We start from the raw sequence: 19,404 nt of genomic DNA, 5'->3' as shown, positions 1-19,404 counted from the left end.
AAAATAGTGTTTGACCCTGCATGTTATGGCAGTTTACCCAAGGTTGGTTGATTTCAGTTGTAATCATATACAAAGTTCCTTTCGGCTAAATATTGTTTTAGCAGAAGAAAATAAATCAATTTGTGACAGTGTCTAAAATGTGTACATAGGTTCCGTCTTCAAGTGAGGGTGGAAGATAACTCTGGCAGTGCTAATTTCATCCTCTTTGCCAAGGAAGCCACAACACTGATTGGCAAAACATGCACTGAGATGGTTGATTCATGTGACAGGGTACATTAATGATATATTGATTTCATCCCGAATAACGTTTATATATTCATGTATTTCATTCAAGCCTTGCATTTGATTTTGTTGCATTTATAGAATGAAGGTGGTATTGGGATGCCTGTTGAATGGACCAGTGTGGTTGGGAGATCTGCTCTTTTCAAAATCGAGGTGAAGAATTTTCAGGGTCAGAGGTTTGATAGGTCCAGATTTGAGACTTCGTATCGTGTTAAGAGCGTTTGCACTGATGAATTGATTATCGAGCAGTTCAAACATTTGCAGTTAGATCTCAGTGTACATGTTTATCTCCCTTATTTTTGTTATGCTTATTTACCTAATGTCGGGGTTGATCTTAATGAATACGGGATAAAGGTTGGTGCATCTTCTAGCCGTTTGCTGCTGACCCCTCAGTCCACACTCAACACTGAAGTCCTCCGGAATGAAGACATAGGGAAGGTATTCATTGAGTTTCATTTTTGTTGGGTCATATTTGTGAATTGGCATACATCAAGCTTGAAAAATAATTTATTTGCTTAATTTGTGTAGGATTTGCTGGATGAGTTTGTCGTGGTCTCCAGTGAGAAGGTTACAATGCCTGATTTGTCTTCTGAACTTCCAACCACTGACCTGGATGCAAATACTCAGGAGACCATAAGTCCGAAGAGGAGTCCCTCCCCTGACAACGAAGGTGTTCAGGTTCTGTCCAACAGGAAGAAGAAGGTGATTCCAAAGGCGAAGAAGGATAAGATTTGATATCTATCATATCGACGATGCAGCTGTTTGAAGTCAGAGTATTAAGTCCATGCTTATGTTGCTAAAATGCAGTGTATGCTTGCAGTTTGTTGTTTAGCCGTATTACGTACGTTTGTTTTTAAGATTCATGTGGCGTTTGTGTTTTACTATCGTGTGTTCCAAGGTTTTAATGAGGTCATCTCTATAAAGTCTTTTTTCAAGGAGGTAGGGGGTGGGTAGATATGTCTTTGGTAAGATTTGTGTTCCTTGTATTTGTTCTAGTCTCTCCTCTTTTCCTCTCTTCTTTGTATTGGGTTGAAGTACCCCTTGTACTTCTATTCAATATAATTCTTTGCCTATATAAAAAAAAACTATCGTGTGTTCCAAAAAATACCAGTTCCTTTGAACATGGTTATGACTATGAATAACACTAATGTCGTTTGCATCTTCAACTTTGTGTTATTAAAATATCGTTATGTTCATTTGGCGTGAATAAAATCAAAAGGGGTTATATATTTAAAAGCCTAAAAGTTTGGGTTCCATTTTTTTTTTTAGGGCTGGCTGGATTAGCGTCACCAGTCTGTCTAAGAACTGGTGACACAAGTTTGTCACAAGCTTGATGAATATAGTTGAAGCATATTTTTCTTAATAAAAAGATCTAGCATGTATCCGTGTTTAATACTATTTTTCGTACAGCGTTAACATAATATCCATTACAGCTTGGTGTAGCCAACTAAAATAATTAGTTGGTGTTTCATTTTGCTGATACTATGGGGGAGCCTTTGAGTCTAACTCGTTTCCCCCGTCTGAGACTGAGTGTCTGACCCCGTATGATGTTGATGAGGTCCCTCGTCATCAGCTCTCTGATGTGTCTGTTGGTTTGGTTGCACCGTCTTTGGTACCTTTGGCTTCTCTTCCTCGTAGGAGAGGACGCCCAAAAAAGGTCAAGAGAGGTCGCAAACCTCGCCAGGAGCCTCTGGAGGGTTGTGTGGGTTTGGTTGCGGCTGATGGTGGAGGTCCTTCCTCGAGTGCGATCTTGCCCTCGGTTTGTTCTACTCCACTGGTTTCAGAGAGCACTCATCGTGGCCGTTATTGGACCCGGGCCATGAAGGCGTGGATGCTTGGTAAGCTTGTGGGTTGTTCGTTTGACGGTGGGGACGAGGCCGCTATCCGTGGTCTGGCTGAAGAAATGGAGGAGTGGTGGCCGCCTTGAGCAATGATATGCTCTTGATGTTGGCTTTTGGTTTTGGTTTAGGTCGTCGCTTTTGCATCGATTTGTTTTTCTCTTTTTGTTTAGGGAGGTTCTTGTTGTTTATATTTTTCAGGGATGGTTAAGTGATTGTGTATTCTTGTGGATGATTGAGGACTTTTGTTTTTGTTTCCTCTTTGTCCTATTCTCGAGCTTAGCCTCTCTATTATTATATATATTAATATATTTGAATTTTCAAAAAAAAAATTTGCTGATACTATGATCTCCTTCGGGTATAATTGCATATAGGATGTGAATCTACAAATTTTATGGTTAAGCCCTTTAAGATATTATGAGTTGTTCAGATCAGCTCTAAACAGATGGGTGGATACTAAATACATGCTGTATCGTAACTAAATAGCATGTTGGGTGACTAAAAAAAATGAATTGGATAGAAAGACTGAATTGGCTGAATTCTAACTTCAAATACCTGTATTCTAACTAAAAAAAATGAATTGACTAGAAATATCTACAGGTAATCGGTTGGTGATTCATCTTGATATCCTTAAGCTTGAATAGGAACATAGGATGTGAAGTTAAGGATTTTTTTGTTAAAGCCTTTAAGTTATTATGAGTAGTTCAGTTCAAAGATCATTGCTCCAACAATCTAATTATCTTGAGTACTTTAATTCCTCTAGAAACACAAACCCGTAAATTTAAGCATGTTGAATATAATTTTAAAAAGCAATTAGCACACAAGGAGGGGACTAATTATATGATTTTCTTAAAGCACACTTGGAGGGGAATATTGACAGGATTTTATTAAATTCGTGTCGCGTCGTAATATAATTTTTATGAAAACATTTAAACTTAATGTCAAAACAATGTATGAGTCATATCTCAAAAAACAAGTTACCTTGCTAATTGAAGTGGCAAAAACATATGAGAATGTGTGCGTTGAGTTAGTTATATCTTTTCGGTGGGAGCTGAGAATGTGTGCGTTGAGTTAGTTATATCTTTTCAGTGGGAGCTGTAAAGTTCTCCATATTTAAGTTCAAAATCAAGTGATATTTATTTGAGATCCTGCTATGGTATAATCTATTTTATTTAAAATCCTGGTATGGTACAATATATTTCACAACGAATTATGGAAAATAAAAATTACTCCATTTGAACGTATATGTGTATAGATTTGGAAACTCTATAGGAATTCATATAATTTATAATATATAAGAACTTCAGTTAAAGGTTGTTGCAGATTGAACTAACATTATTGTAGCAAGAAATCACTTATCTTATATTATTTTGCACCTATTGTTGCGATGCATGATAATAACTCAAATAATGTCATTAAAGTGCATGTATTATTTTCTATAATAGACTCATACGTTAATTGTGAAAGTCAACCATAGTTAACATAAAATTCATAATAAATTTCACCATTAATGGCAATATTTGTGGTTACCACCATTGCAGGTGCAAAATATGGTTATGCATCATATCATATAATTCATGAAGGAAAAGAAATATCAATAGAAATCCACCTACAACTACGAAGGGTAGTTGATGTGAGACGAATGCATTTAATGCTTTCTTTTCCATTCCCGCGTCCAACGCACAAATCCTTGTCAATTTTTAAGGGAACCTTGCGCCACAAATATCCTTCGTAGGTGCACGGGAATATGTAGTTTATATGCAGTTTGTATTTAGTTCTACTGTAGGGAAAGCTTCGAATGCACAGATGGTTGAATCATCTAATAATAGTAGTGTATACTACCCCGAATAAAGTTATACGTGCCACATGGAAGATCTTTTGTAAAATCCATTAAATGTTTGTACTTGGGTACCATTACTCCAATGTCTCACATCATATATACAAATGCTATTTGTTTTACTATAGTGCCTTTATGGTGGGTTCTGAACAAGCAGTGTTTTGCAATCTAGATACAAAACATTAAAATCTATTGTGGAAGTGGCAAATTAGGTGTAACAATAGCATTCGAAGCGGCAAAAAATGGGCCTTCACTTGCACACTTTGCTATAAATATACCCCTTTGTTAAGATGCATTTCATGAATTTGGTCTGATACACTTCCTATCTCAAATAAAACTCTGCATCCTATTTCCCTTCCATAATGGTTCACTTGGTGCCATGGGGCGGGTACATGGATATGATAGGCATCTTGCCGCGCAAAAATGATGTACGGCTTTTACATTGTCTTCAACTAGAGCTTTTGTTGTGTTGATTTCTTACAAACTGGAGTAAATATAACCTTACCATAAACTTGGCAAAACCATACATCATGCATGTTTCACACTTTGATTTGAAAACTTTGATTATCATACCAACTCTATATCTTTTGTTGTAGTTACATTTTTCAAGGTTGAGTTAATGGAATATAATCAGCCAGAATTTCTAAACTTGCTTTAGTCTTACAAATCTTTTACAAGACTTTGTGTAGAGTATATTCATGGACAAGATTCCCTTTTTTTTTTGGTTACTCACGCAATAGAGTTATGGCGTGATGCCCTTTGTTTTTGGCATTGTTTGGAAAACACCTTCTTCAACTAGAAATATGATCTGTTGTAAGTTTTCATTACTTCTATGATTGTTGCTGTAGGATTTCGTGGTCATTGAACAAGCATTTGCATATCCTGGTCTTCTTGGACAGAAGTGGTTAATTGAGGACCCTTTGCAGAGGTTTTACGTGGTGGACTTTAACATGAATTTCGCTAAGCCCGTCCTGGCCCAAGGATGGAATTCTATAGTTGACGCATATGGATTGGATCAGACTCATGTGTGTATACTGAACATGGTTGTTCCCTCTCATTTTCATTTGAGAGTATACGATTTGTACCAACAAGAGATAAGCTATCTACCATTGGGAGTTGTTAGGGAAGGATCTGGATCTGTACACGAGGAGGAGACTCTACGTGAGAGCATATCTATAGCCATGTCGGATGAAGAAGAGTTGTCACAAGCAATGGCCTTGGTTCTTTACGACGGCCAGCCCTCCATGGAGGAGCCACGCGTTGAGCCTGATCATGAAATTGGCTCTGCCACCGGATCAGCTGGATCACTGGTGGAAGGTGATGAAGCCAAACCTCAGTATGTCTTCAATCTCACAACGGAACTCACTCCTCACCGTGCTTATCCATGTCAGTTTGTAAGTCAAACTAATTAACTTTATCGACGTTGTTTATATCGAAAAGCAATCAGCTTTCATGGAATTAACTTCTCATAGTGCTTATACCCGTGTTTCTTAAAAAATAATCTATGAGCATATTTGTTTGCTATGTAGTGCTTGTCCGGGAAGGCTGCTAAATTTGTGCGCGAGAATGGGCTGCAGCCATGGTATATAAGAGGCCCAAACCGTGTCAAACGTAAAATCAACGTCCTCTTCAAACATAAGCAACCTTACACAAAGCTGGGGAGGGGATGAAGAAAGTTCTGCAAGAGCCAAGGCGTCCAACATGGTCAAAAAGTGTCTATGAACTTCACAGATGGGCTCACCAGGTTGATTGATGTTGAGTTTCTAAAGTAGTTGTTTTGTTTGGCCAAATGGAATGGGATTACGGTACTTGCTGGGGCATCTTTTTGGAATGTTTTTGGGAAGAAAAATATGTTATCCAACCAGTCTTGGACTGCCTGTAGTGAAGTTCTCATTGTCAAGTGTAGTTCGTGTTTAATGTGTGTGTTTGTTCTATTAGTTCTTTTTGTTCAAGGTTGCACTCTCAAGGGTATTTGTAAAATATCATCGAAACTAAGCCGGTTTACCATATCTCATATGTGAAGTGTTTCCATCTATGGTTAATATTTCAGACTTCAAACATTACTTAATTTGGGTTGATCTTCAGCTCCAGCCGAATAATATCCCTATATGCACGCTAGGACAAAAACAGAAAATTTAATAAGACAATATGTAATATATGGTTAAGAGAACATGTCAACAAGTTAACATAAAATGACATAAGAAAATTAATTAAGACACAATACATTGTATAAATGTGCCCAAAGTGGCATATGATATAGAATACCACGGTAGTGATACATTGATATATTAGTATGAATTTTCAGATGGACTGATAATATTATCTTGGGTTTTGTCGTTCATGGTGTCATGTGTTATTATAAGAGAGTGGGGGAAAATATCTATGGAGCATGATCATATATATATTCAGTGTTATGTTGTCATAAGTATTCGGTAGTAAGCTTTGCTTGCCTATTTGTTCCACCAAATAGGTAATAAACACCATTGTTGCTTCATGGAGTTTCCACCTGGGCACGTATTCAATCCTGTTAATTGTGAAAAAAATGTAATCTTTCGTAAAACGAAATCGAACTTCTGTTTCTAATGGTCCTGAAGTTTCCATTTAAGTGTGCTTCATCACGATGGTGTTAGATTTAATAGTGTATTCGTCTATATGCTGCAGAAGCTTTGGGGAGAACATGCAGGAGTAATAGGAAGCAACTTATGCAACGGAAGAGAAATTCCGAAGGTCTAGACCTGAACAAAGGTTGTGGGAGCAGTGGACAAGGCAAGCATTGTTATATGAACCCTGCATTAATTTGTATTGTATTGAATTGTAGCGACAATCGTCTGGTTAGCTTCTGCATATAATTGGTAAAATATGACTAAATTTAAACACAATGGGTATATATTGTCTTACTACTTATAGTATGTAGTAGTTTTTATAATCTCACCCTATTTCGACAACAGTAACAAAGTCCAGGAAAATGATCCAAAGCTCCATGTTATTAGACATAACTAATATCAAGTCGGATGGAACTGGTGGACGCATTAGTCGCATGAGTTTGGATAGAGCTGTTAGAATTCCATGTTCAACGCCTAATGTCGTGTCCACTAATAGCACAATTTGTAAGAACCATTATTAGATATTGTAGACCTCTTGAAATAATAAAATGGGAGTATTTTACCAGGAGGACTTACATCCTGCTTTTATGCAGGTGATTTAAACTCAAGCTCTTTGACAAATAGGAATCTATTATCTATTTTGCAAGATGGACCGTTAATTCATTCCCAACAAAGAGGTATGTACTGATTAGTGACAAATTAACTTACATATTGGTATGGTCAGTTGATCAGTTGACAAAATCAGGATTTTGTCTCCCATTGTCCAGGTACAAATATTAGTAGCAACCAACAAGCAACCGCTGCAAGGTTGAAGAGGTGGTTATATCTAAGAAAAAAAAAAAATCCATTGTTATGGACAAGGAGAATTTGGCCGGAGCTTATACCGACAAAGGTGTGTACACCCAAAATTCATTGATTTGGTTTTTTTAACTGGTTAATATTCAAGGGGTCAACAGCTGAAACGTCTTTATGTTGTTCAGTTAACTCAAGGTACATTAAAGGTGGTAAAACTAAGGTCCTTCCGAAACAACTTGTTGATAAAAGGATCTTCTGTAAAAGCAACTAGTTAAGCCGGAATCAAGCAACATCTTCAAAAGATCCCTTCGTTGCCCATACGCCTGAGGAGTATCTTTGTATCGTCAATTGGTTTGTGAGTTTGATAGAGCAGCTGACCCACAACCGAATGTTTCAGACATATTTGAAGTCGCTGAGTTAATAGGTAAATAGTTAGAAATTTCAATTTTTTTGTCTATACATTCGTAACCTCCAAACTTAACCAGCGTGATGATGTTACCAATTAACTTTTGTAGAAGAGGTCGATCTCGGTGATGCTTCATTTGTATGTTGCTACTGTTCTGCTTTGATGTGGTATGACGAACGGCTGGCTAAAAGTAAGCACTCATTAAATCCGGAATTCACAAGGTGCTGTATGAAAGGGAAGGTAATGTTGCCATTTCTATCAAAACCACCCCTTCTTTTATATAATCTGCTTCATGGGGTGAATGGTCACTTTCGTCCCTAAAGTTATTAACGTCGGGCATATTAGTCCATATTCTTCAGAAATGCCTCCCGTAGTCCCTAATGTTTGCAAATGTCGATCACGTTGGTCCCTGGGTTCGCTTCCGTTAGTAAACGTTAACAGGAATGGTGATTTGACACGTTATGTGTCCTGGTGGAATTTCCACATGGATTTAAATATTGGGAAATTTTTGGAAAACTTAAAAACTTCAATTTAGTCCTAGCCCAAAATCAGAAAATCTTCAATCTCTTCATCATCTTCTTCCTCCTCATCATCTTACCAAAAAACAATCAATTCTAGAAACATTTCTACCTTAAAGACTAAACAAAAATACAAAAGAAATAAAACTGCAGAAATACAGCAACAAAGACAATTCCCTACCCAGCAAAAACAAGAACAAGCCAAAACAAAAGTCACAAAAAGACAACCCACCAAGCCAATACACAATTCCATGATAAAGCCAACCCAGCACCGAAACTTCAAGCTTGGACACCTTGCAAGCAATGAAATCCACCCAACAATAAATTTTTTTTTTTGATAAGCCATTATATTATTAATAATAAGGCACAATGGGTGCCATCCATGTAACAAACAACAAGAGAAAAAGAAAAAGAAAAAGAGATACAAGAGCACACAATAGCAAGTAGCAGGGGAGGGAAAAACAGAATAAACAGAACCAAGGCAAGATAGAACCCCTCATGAACCTTCCAACCATTTACTGGTAAAAGTTGTAGCATTAGAATCCCAAACACACCCTGCAGCAACAAATCTCACGCTTTCTCCAACCAGATATAGTACCATGGGACATAAATCACTAATCAAGGACCACAAGCCAATTAAAGGTCCAAGATGAAGACTTAACCATTCAAATTCCATACATGAGATGGGACTTTGTCAATTTCAGCAACTGCACCTTGTTCATCTCCTTCTTCCTCACTTTTCATAACTTCATCACACCTTTGCATAATCTCCCTCATAAGATCCTCCATCTTTATCAACTTCTGCAAGCACATCCAAAAAAATGAAAACAGAGAAAACCCATGATTCCCAACCCAAAAAAGAGATCGAGAGAGAGAGAGGGGAGGAGGAACTTCAAACCCAGAATCAGATATCCCTCCTTCATCTTGCAATTAGCCTATTGATCTGAGCTTAGAGATCGATTTGAACCTAGATTGAGACTCAGAACTCGTTGATGGTCATAGCTTTGAACCCAGACATCCAAGTTGGAGGGATTGGAGTTGAAAACTTTTTCCTCTGTTAATCTCCCTATCATTAAATTCTGCATTTGGAAGATTTGCTTCTCCCACAACATGGATGTCTCCCAGTTCGAGACCCAGAACTTAGTTTAGGGTTGGGATGGTGGCTGGTAAGGGATAGAACAAGGTGTTGAAGTGATGGGTTTAGGGTTGTGGCCGATGATTGTGCGTGTAGAGGAGAGGTTATATGAGTTTAAGAGAGCTTCAATTTTTTTTCATCTTTTATTCTTCATGTGGTAGATCTGGAAGATGATGAAGATGAAGATGATGAGATGAAGAAAAAATCAGGAATATGAAGAATAAAGAGATAAATCAAAAGAGTTTTTGTTTATATTGTATTTTAATTAGTTATTTTAGTTTTAATGATGTGGAAATTTCTAAATTTAAATGGAAAAGAAAATACAAGTGCTTAAATCCACGTGGCAGGTCCACTGAGGCATATAACGTGCCAAATCATCATTCTCGTTAACGTTTACTAACGGAAGCCAACCCAGGGACCAACGTGATCGACGTTTGTAAACATTAGGGACTACGAGAGGCATTTTTGAAGAATATGGACTAATATGCCCGACGCCAGTAACTTTAGGGACGAAAGTGACCATTCACCCCTGCTTCATGGTATAGATCCCCTATCGAAACACTTTAAGGAAAATATTAGGGCATATAATAGTATGTTTGCCTTTACTTCGATCGGTGGAAAGGTGGAAACAACTGTCAACAATGGAGGGGGCCCCCCACAATTTGTCCTCAGTGGCCAAAATTATCACCGGATAGGTACCCTATTACCTCAACCCGGTGAAATTCCGAAATTTGCTCAGCTATATATATATATATGACACTCATAATGAAAATGCAAATAGAATGAAACCGTTTGAGTAAGTTTTATTAATTATGGCTTTAATATTGAATTATTTGTCAATCTTGAAGTTGGATATTATATTTATCAAGTGGTGTGTACTATGTGCAGTTCATTAAACACAGCTGATAAATTGAATATATCATTAGTTGATGAATTGAAGCAAATGATTGATGAGAGTAATGTTTTGGCAAAATCATTTCGCAAAGTGAGAGATTATATCAATTCTCCACAAGGTTCAATGTTTGCTTTGAGACTTTTTCGCAAACGAGGTAAGGACCCTCGAACATATAACCTTCCCACGTCTGATGAGATAGCTGCACTTATTGTAGGGGATTTTGACACAGTAGAAGTTGGCAGAGATATCATTGTAAAAAAAGAAGGGGTTCTAACTAGGATTCACGAAACTCACACTTCATTTATTCCATTACAATATATGTTGATGTTTCCTTTTGGTGAAGATGGTTGGCAAGAAGATATCCCTTTATCTGGTATTGCTGCATCAACTAGCTCTCGAGTGAAACCTCGCGTCGCATTGAGGGAATTCCTATGCTTCAGAATACAAGTGAGGAATAATGAGAATGGGAATGTTTTATTATGCAGACGGCTTTTTCAACAGTTTGTGGTTGATTGTTATACAATGTTAGAATCTCAAAGGCTTTCATATCTTCGCAACAACTAAAACCTTATTCGAGCTGATTTTCTGAGTGTCTTTGAAGAAGCCATGTCTAGTGGTGAAACTGGCCCAAGTTCTTTGGGGACGTGTATTGTGTTACCGACATCATTTGTTGGTGGGAAACGGTATATGTTTGATTGTTTCCAAGACGCAATGGCTATACGCAAGCGCTATGGTTATCCCGATCTTTTCATTACTATGACCTCCAATTCTGCGTGGAAAGAAATTGACAGGTTTGTTTGAAAACGAAACCTACGAGCTGATGAAAGACCCGATGTTTGTTGTCGAGTGTTTAAAATCAAGCTAGACCACTTAATAGCAACATTGCAAAGTGGTATTATTTTTGGTCCTCTACAAGCAGGTGCGGTTTTTCGTAATTATTTAATTATGTCATTTGTAAAGCATTTTTGTGTAATCACTGACGATGTTGTTAACTTAGAGGGATGTATACAATTGAATTCCAAAAAAGAGGATTACCACACGCGCATATTTTGTTATGGCTTAGCAAGGAGAACAAGTTAGTTACAACATCTGACATTGATAAATGCATATGCGCTGAGATTCCTGACAAGAAGGTATGTCCTAAATTAAACAAAGTTGTCTCTACTTATATGTTGCATGACCCGTGCGGTCCTGGTTATGGTAAATCTCCTTGCATGGCTAATGGAAAATGCAGCAAATTTTTTCCTAAAAAATTCCAAGAAACCACATTAATTGATGAAGATGGTTATCCTGTATATAAAAGGAGAGACACTGGAATTTATGTTGAGAAGAAAGGGATTCGTATGGACAATAGTTACGTTGTCCCTTATAATCCTCAACTTCTGATGCTATACAATGGTCACATCAATGTAGAATACTGCAACAAGTCAAATGCGATCAAATACCTGTTTAAATATGTCAGCAAAGGCCCTGATAGAGTAAATGTTGAGATTTCCAATCACAAAAATGATTCCACAGATCCTGAGGTGAAAGACGAGATTAAGCAATATTATGATTGCAGATATTTGACTCCATGTGAAGCTGTTTGGAGGACCTTCAAATATTACATTCATGTTAAGTGGCCTTCGGTTAAGAAAATGACCTTTCACCTACCGAATAAGCAAAGTGTATGTTTTAGAGATCATGGTGATTTGAACCACATTGTTGAAAAAGCCTCTGATAAAGACACTATGTTTATAGCCTGGATGAAAGCCAATGGTAGGTATGAAGAGGGTAAAGCCTTTACATATGCAGAGTTCGCATCATATTTTGTTTATGATGAGGACAACCAGACATGACATCCAAGGAAAAAAGGTCAATCTATTGGAAGACTCCAATATATCCCTCATGGAGTTGGAGAACTTTACTACTTGAGAGTTCTACTAACTATACAGAAAGGTTGCACAAGTTGGGAGAGCATTCGAACCATTGATGGTGTTGTATGTCCATCATTTCAAGACGCATGTTATGCATTAGGATTGTTAGCTGATGACAAAAAATTTATAGATGCAATAATTGAAGCAAATGATCTAGCATCAGGTTAGTACTATACAATTCACGTTATTTATACCTTCAGAAACACACAACATGCTTTGTGTTTGCTAGAGTTTATCCACGCATGTGTAATATATATTGGGCTGGATTTTTTATGTAGGTATTCAGCTTCAGAAGTTCTTTGTCATGTGGCTTACTACAAACACTATGAGCAAGCCTGAATTCGTGTGGGAGAAAAGTTGGAGGATTTTGTCTGACGAGATAGTTTATGAAAGGAGGAAAAAACTACGCATTCTAGGTTCTTCTAATAAAACCAATATATTTCAACTAATACACATATAGTAGCATGAAACATTAACTGGTTAAATTCTTATGTAGATCTACATGTAAATGATGAGGATCTGAGAAATCTTTGTTTAATAGAACTGGAGAAGCTGCTGAATATGAATGGAAGGTCATTAAAAGATTATTCAGGCCTACCCTTTCCTGATTTATTTGATGTCAGTCAGTATGAGAACAAATTATCAACTGATGAGTTGAATTATGATCCAACTGAGATGGGAGGTTTGCACGATTCATTACTCAATTCATTAACTGCAGAACAACATCAAATATACAATTCTGTAATGGATGCTGTTAAAAGTACTATTGGAGGTCTTTTTTTTTATATGGATTCGGAGGTACTGGTAAAAGGTATATGTGGAATACATTATCTGCTGCAGTAAGGGCACAAGGGTTGATTGTATTAAATGTTGCTTCAAGTGGAATTGCATCATTACTTCTACCTGGGGGAAGAACTGCGCATTCTCGATTTTCTATTCCCATTTCTATAAAAGAGAGCTCAACTTGCAATGTGGCGCAGGGTTCTTTAAAAGTAGAGCTGTTACAAAAAACAAGTCTGATCATATGGGATGAAGCACCAATGCTTAATAGATTTTGTTTTGAAGCCTTGGACAGGACTTTAAATGACATAATGAAGTCGCATCCAAGTGGTACTAATGGCATGCCTTTTGGTGGTAAAGTTGTTGTGTTGGGGGGAGGACTTCAGGCAAATATTACCAGTTATATAGAGAGGAAGTCGCTGTGATATAGTTAATGCCACCACAAATTCGTCATATCTTTGAAAGAAGTGTTCTGTTCTTAAATTGACCAAAAACATGAGGCTGACAAGTTCTTAATCCCTTGATGAAAACCCGGAGATTACAAAGTTCGTTGATTGGCTACTCATTGGTGATGGAAAGGTGAATCCAAGTGGGGATGGGGAATCTATCATTCAGATACCAGACGACCTTCTTATTCTTGACTCTGATAATCCAATTCAAAGTTTGATTGATTTTTCTTACCCTCATATGTTGGAGAACTTGAGAAGAAAGAATTACAAGTTCTTTGAAGAACGTGCTATTCTGGCCCCCACTTTAGAAAGTGTAGAAGCTATCAACAATGAGATGCTGTCTAAAATATCAGGAGAGGTTAGAGAATATTTGAGTTGTGATTCTACTTGCAAGTCAGATGAAGATTCCGAGGTTGAAGCAGAGTGGTTCACAAGTGAGTTCTTGAATAATATTCAATGTTCCAGCATACCAAATCACAAATTGACTTTGAAGGTCGGTGTCTCTATCATGTTGTTGCGCAACATTGACCAAGCAGGTGGACTTTGTAATGGCACAAGAATGATTGTTAAAGAATTGGGTAAAAATGTTATTGTTGCAAATGTTGTTTCTGAGAAGCAGTTAGGGGGGAAGGTGCTTATATCTAGAATGGATTTAGTTCCTTCCGACTCCGGTGTTCCCTTTAAATTTGTCAGGCGACAATTTCCAATCTCTTTATGTTTTGCAATGACGATTAATAAAAGCCAAGGCCAGACGCTATCTCATGTCGGTCTGTATCTACCCAAACCAGTGTTTACTCATGGTCAGTTATATGTGTCATTATTAAGGGTAAAGTCAAGAAAATGTTTGAAAATTTTGATCTTGGATGAAGACGGTTTAATCTCGAGTGTAACAAAAAATGTGGTATACAAGGATGTTTTTAATAATCTTTGATGGACATCCTTCAGTTAAAATATGTAAGTTATTGCAATGAACTTTTATTTCAGCATAATTATGTATTTCCGTTATGATCCCATCGTATGAAATAACCTTATACATGTCCATTTCTATTTGCAGACTTAATCCTGGAAGATACAATTTTCGTGGAATATGTAATAAGAGTGATTGTATAGAGATGGCAGCTCCATGGTCACTATCATTCATATATGATGCCCACCCATTTCTATTGTGATCATTACTCAATAATTTTGCGTATACACAGTCACAAAGATAAATACTTCTACTCAATTTTGACAACTTCTATTTCAACATTTATCAATAAGCAAATAGTAATCTTATCTTCTGCCATTATTGATGTTGACATCAATTTCGTTCATGGTTATTTAATCTAGCCAAATTAATCCACTATACCCATGCCAAATTATATATACGTTCAACTACTGGGAAATATAATTTGTGATGCATAAGACAACAACTAAAGTAAATATTCAGAATATATTCACTATGTTTGGGTAAACAACGGAATTAAACTGGTTACAAGTACTAAATAAGAAACCCGTTTAAATCAACTTCAAATGAGGGATACGCATAACGCGTTTTCTATATTATGGTAAACTAGATAGATTAATATGACAAACTTGGCTCTGTGAATTCAATGCGTGTCAGCCAATTCAAGCATATCATTTGAATAACATTGACTTATGGAAACTTTCATTCATTTGCTTTGAACAACATTGTCATGAATATTAAATTCTGCCATAATATAATAGCTAAGTGTATTGTCGAGTACTTATATGCAGCTTTAGACAAACGAGATTGCGGTGAATTTCTTTGCAAGGATCAAAACGCATCTCTGTAAATGGAGCTGAATTTCGGAGATGATCTTCTAGGATGTAGAGATTCAATTGCCATTCTCTCATTACCTGAGCAGGTAACTATCATTGTATAACTTAATTGTTTTATGTTCTAATTTATTTAGGATCTGACAACAGAACTACGTATTTTCATTGTTCAAGAACTAGCATTCGTTTCACCCAGATTTGTTGTCGAATTTGATCATGAACTAACCAAGCAGTGGAAGTTGTTTGATCCCATTGGAAAGATGCATTTGGTTTTATATGAAAGCAAATATGAAAAGTCTTTTTTGTTTCAAGGGTTATTGGAGATCCGCAAGTATTATTCATTGGAAGGGCTGAACTGGTGCCTTCTTAAATACCAGGGTTTTTCCAACTTTGATTTATTTATACACAATGAAGGTATTGAGGAAGTATGTTACCTTCCTCCACCTCCACCTCCAGTTATAACTCCCCCTTCTTCTGCGCTTGGTGTTGCAAACTCCACAGAGTCCGACTGCGAAGAGATACAAACTCCTCAGGATCGAGATTGGATATTGTATCCATGCTTCTTCTCTTGCAGACTCTCACTTAATCAATCAATTTCGAGTCAGATGGTATGGTGTAACCAATTTACTTTTCATTTGTAGTTCTAAAACAATGATTCTAATAGTATGAGTTGTGTTTTGCAGAATTTGCCTGCTCATGTTTATGACTATCTGCTCCAGGGTGAACTATACAACTGGCTATTGAGAGGTCCAACTGGCAAAGAAGTTCGTTGTAAAATTCTTGGTGTTCCAGAACAACGGACATATGCGAGGATTGGTAGGGTTGGAGAGCTTTCTGCAAACTACATGCATTGAAAGAGGGTGACTCTTTAACCTTTTTTTTCACCAGTGAAGAAGTTGGCCTCATTGATGTATTAATACACGACGACACCCAATAGCTAGGATGCACTGTATGTTGTACTGTTAACTTCATTTTGGCATGTAATGACTTTTATGATGTACTGGGTTGTCTCTTAATACTATGGACCTGGGCAATGGTATATCTTACCTTTTATAAGTGAAGAATTTAGTTTGGGTAAGAAAAATTTTGAAAAATTACTCACCGTGCAAAGCACGGGCTACTATACTAGTATAAATAGATTTGAGAATAAAACACTTGTCAAAAGAAGGAGTATTGAATACCTTTTAAGAGAAATGAACATCTTTTATTTTTACGTTAGAATTTATTTTAGGTGTATGAGATTTATAAAATTCAATTACATATTCACTTTTCTAATCTAATTAACTTTAGGCTTAATTGCAGTTTTGGTCCCTCATCTTTCACCTATGTGTGATTTACATCCCTCATGTTTAAAATGAGCGAATTTAATCCCTTATGTTCCAATTTGTGAAAATCAACTCCTTCCGTTAAGTTGCCATCCAATTTCAGACGGAAATCGTCTATGTGGACTTTATTAACGACGTGGCTCTGAAATTACGCGACACTGGGATAAAAAATGTTTGGTGAACCACATTACATTACGGGATACCTCGATATCGCGGCGATTTTAAGCTGCCATAGAATGTGTTTTATTTAATTTTTCACTCTGTGGCGGTCTAAAATTGTCACAAAATAAGTGTCTGGGCACCAAAAAGTGGTATGTGAATCACCACTGAACATCATACTCCTTTCATGTGTAAGTTTTGATACATACACATATCATTTTTTTCTCTCATCTCAATTCTGCTCTTTTTCTCTCCGTACCGTGCTCTCTTATTTTTCTATCACACATTAACACTTGCCATACATATCATTTAGGCATGCAGAAGTGGATTTCATGTATGAATATAACTTTTTTTTCAAGTTTCATTGTCAATGTTTCTTCAGACTCTAAATTCACTTACCCTTATGCTTTGTTTGGTTGGTGAGAGAAAGAAAGAAAGAGAGAAGATGAGTAGAGAGAAAGAGATAAAAGATAGAGTAAGATTTTATATGTTGTTTGGTATGATAGAAATAAAAGAGAAAGAGAATAAAAAGAAGGATGTGAAATCTCTCTCCTATCGTTTGTTAGAATAGAAAGTTGAAAAGGAGAATATTAATTTGTCTAAAATGAAAATTTTAACATAAAAATATAAATATTTATAAATAAGTATAATAATAATGAAGAGCTAAAATGGGAAAGTGAAATAAAAATTAACTCTCTCTCTCTCTAGACTCTTTTCAAATATCGAAGTGATATAAAAAACTGGAAAGACCCATCACTTTTATCTCTCTATCTCTTCTTCACCAAACAAGCAAACCAACCTCTATCTTTGCTATCTCTTTCTAGTAACTCCTTCTTAAACAAATGTTAGTTGTTAGTAATGTTACTAAATTAGTCCATCCTCAGGATTCAGACCCTGGACCCTTCACCCTTCATCTTACCCAACTCTTATGTCCCCTAACCCTTACCACTTGAGCTAACACTTGGGGACAATAACACCTTCTTCTATATTTCTCTTCTAGCAAACAAACTGTTAGAGTGAATATGAAGAAAAATGATTCATACATATGATATGTGATGTAATAGGAAGAGAAAGTAAATGAAAATAATATAAAAGAGATAAAGAAGTGTGAGTGTTTCAAAATCGTTTATCGTCTCATTCTCATTCAACCTCTAGTACATATCTTTCATAAAAAAAATTGACCTCTTAGTTGCGCGTTTGTTGTACGATCTCCATTGACAATCAATGTATTTTATGGTTAAAGCAAAGCACTTTCAATTCTAGACATCGGTTCAAGGTTCAATGGTCGAGCCACAATTAAATCGGTAATAATTAAATAATACTATTACCATTAAATTAGTATAATATGTAATATATTTACATACGATACTAAAAAAATTAGATTAATTCAATTTCAACTCATGTGTCCACCAGCTCTTACCACTTGAGCTATCATTCGAGGACAATTCGAATTTTATAGGTTGTGCATCTTATATATTTATATGATAAAAATTAAATAATGTTAAAAATAATTTTTTCAAAACAATAAAAGTAAAATAAAAATTGACTGGTTCGACGTGGTTTTAATTAGTGATTCTGTCAATTTTTGAAGGTGACTAAACTGGTCACCAGTTCGGTCCAGTTTTTAAAACGCTACTGTTGAACGTAGCGGAAGCAACAACACGTCACTGTAAATGATGACAAGCACACATGGTGGTATTATTGTCCAACGGGCGGATTCGAGCCGAAACGCCGGTTTTGGTCAGTTGAAAAGCCATCAAACCACCAGGCTGCCACCGTCCGGTTACCTTGGTGGTTTCATTCGGTTTACACAACCAGAAAAATTCAAAAAAAAAGAAGATAAGAAAAATCTTTAACAGATCTGAAAAAATTACATGAGAGAAGAAGGTGAAAATAGATTGTTAATAGATCTGTATAACACTAGAGAAGAAAGCTTTAAATCTTGACATATATGTACAACAAAGCTTTAACTAGATGCCTAGATCTGAATCCACAAGTTGTCACTCCGTCGTTGCTTGTCCCTCTGGCACTCCAACTTCGAGAACTTCGACGTTGGCGGCGGGTTGCTTGGATGACAGCCATTGAAGCAGTGGAAGCTATGAATGTTCTTTGTTGTGATAAGGGTGTGTTTCGAGAAAAACTCTGTCGAGATCAGGGAGGAAGGAGAAGGAGGAGTGTGGTCGTGTTGCGGTGGGGCGGGAGGAGGAGGAGGAGTGTGGTCGTGTTGCGGTGGGGAGGGAGGAGGGGTTTCAGAGAGGGAAGAGGGTGACGACTACTAGTGAGAGCATACAGTGAGGGTGAGAGTAGGGTTGGCAACAGGCCCCGCGGGTGTGGGTTTGACCATTCCCACATCCGAACCCGAACTTAACACTCAAATCCAAACCTAATACGGGTGTAAAAGTTAAACCCAAACCCCTTGATTTCGGGCTACCCGAGCCCAAAACCCGATGTGAGAACCGAACCCAAAAAAACCCAAAAACTCGACCCGGAAACAACATGTACATAAGAGAACAACATGAACATAAGCTGATTAAACCTCATCATCTTTCCAATACAAAGGAAAAAATATAGTTTATCATGAACATAAGCTAATAAACAACATAATTAATGAATTTTTTACGTTAAAAAAAAACCCTATTAGTAACTTTAGTAATATATATAAGGGCTGATAATTACATGCATAAGGC

The 19,404-nt window shown here is 36.8% G+C and overlaps 1 protein-coding gene and 1 pseudogene across 1 annotated transcript; both read left to right on the top strand.

Annotated features, from left to right (window-relative positions):
- Positions 1-4,279: 4,279 nt before the first annotated feature.
- Positions 4,280-5,951, top strand: LOC130715562 (uncharacterized). The gene is made up of 3 exons (XM_057565679.1): positions 4,280-4,385; positions 4,806-5,351; positions 5,487-5,951. The coding sequence occupies exons 1-3, from the start codon at positions 4,320-4,322 to the stop codon at positions 5,625-5,627; spliced, it is 753 nt and encodes a 250-aa protein (XP_057421662.1). The 5' UTR covers positions 4,280-4,319; the 3' UTR covers positions 5,628-5,951.
- A 5,069-nt stretch (positions 5,952-11,020) lies between these two features.
- Positions 11,021-14,385, top strand: LOC130712353 (uncharacterized; annotated as a pseudogene).
- The last annotated feature ends 5,019 nt before the right edge of the window (positions 14,386-19,404 follow it).

The sequence above is a fragment of the Lotus japonicus genome, chromosome 4 (genome assembly GCF_012489685.1).
Source record: "Lotus japonicus ecotype B-129 chromosome 4, LjGifu_v1.2".
In the NCBI taxonomy this organism is placed as follows: domain Eukaryota; kingdom Viridiplantae; phylum Streptophyta; class Magnoliopsida; order Fabales; family Fabaceae; genus Lotus; species Lotus japonicus.
Note: the sequence above shows the minus strand (reverse complement) of the source record. Positions and strands in the feature narration are given on the sequence as shown.

Coding starts and splice junctions, on each gene's coding strand:
- LOC130715562 (XM_057565679.1), top strand. CDS start 4,320: ATGGTTCACTTGGTGCCATGGGGCGGGTACATGGATATGATAGGCATC. Junction 4,386..4,805: donor TCTTGCCGCGCAAAAATGAT/GTACGGCTTTTA, acceptor TTGTTGCTGTAG/GATTTCGTGGTCATTGAACA. Junction 5,352..5,486: donor GTGCTTATCCATGTCAGTTT/GTAAGTCAAACT, acceptor TTTGCTATGTAG/TGCTTGTCCGGGAAGGCTGC.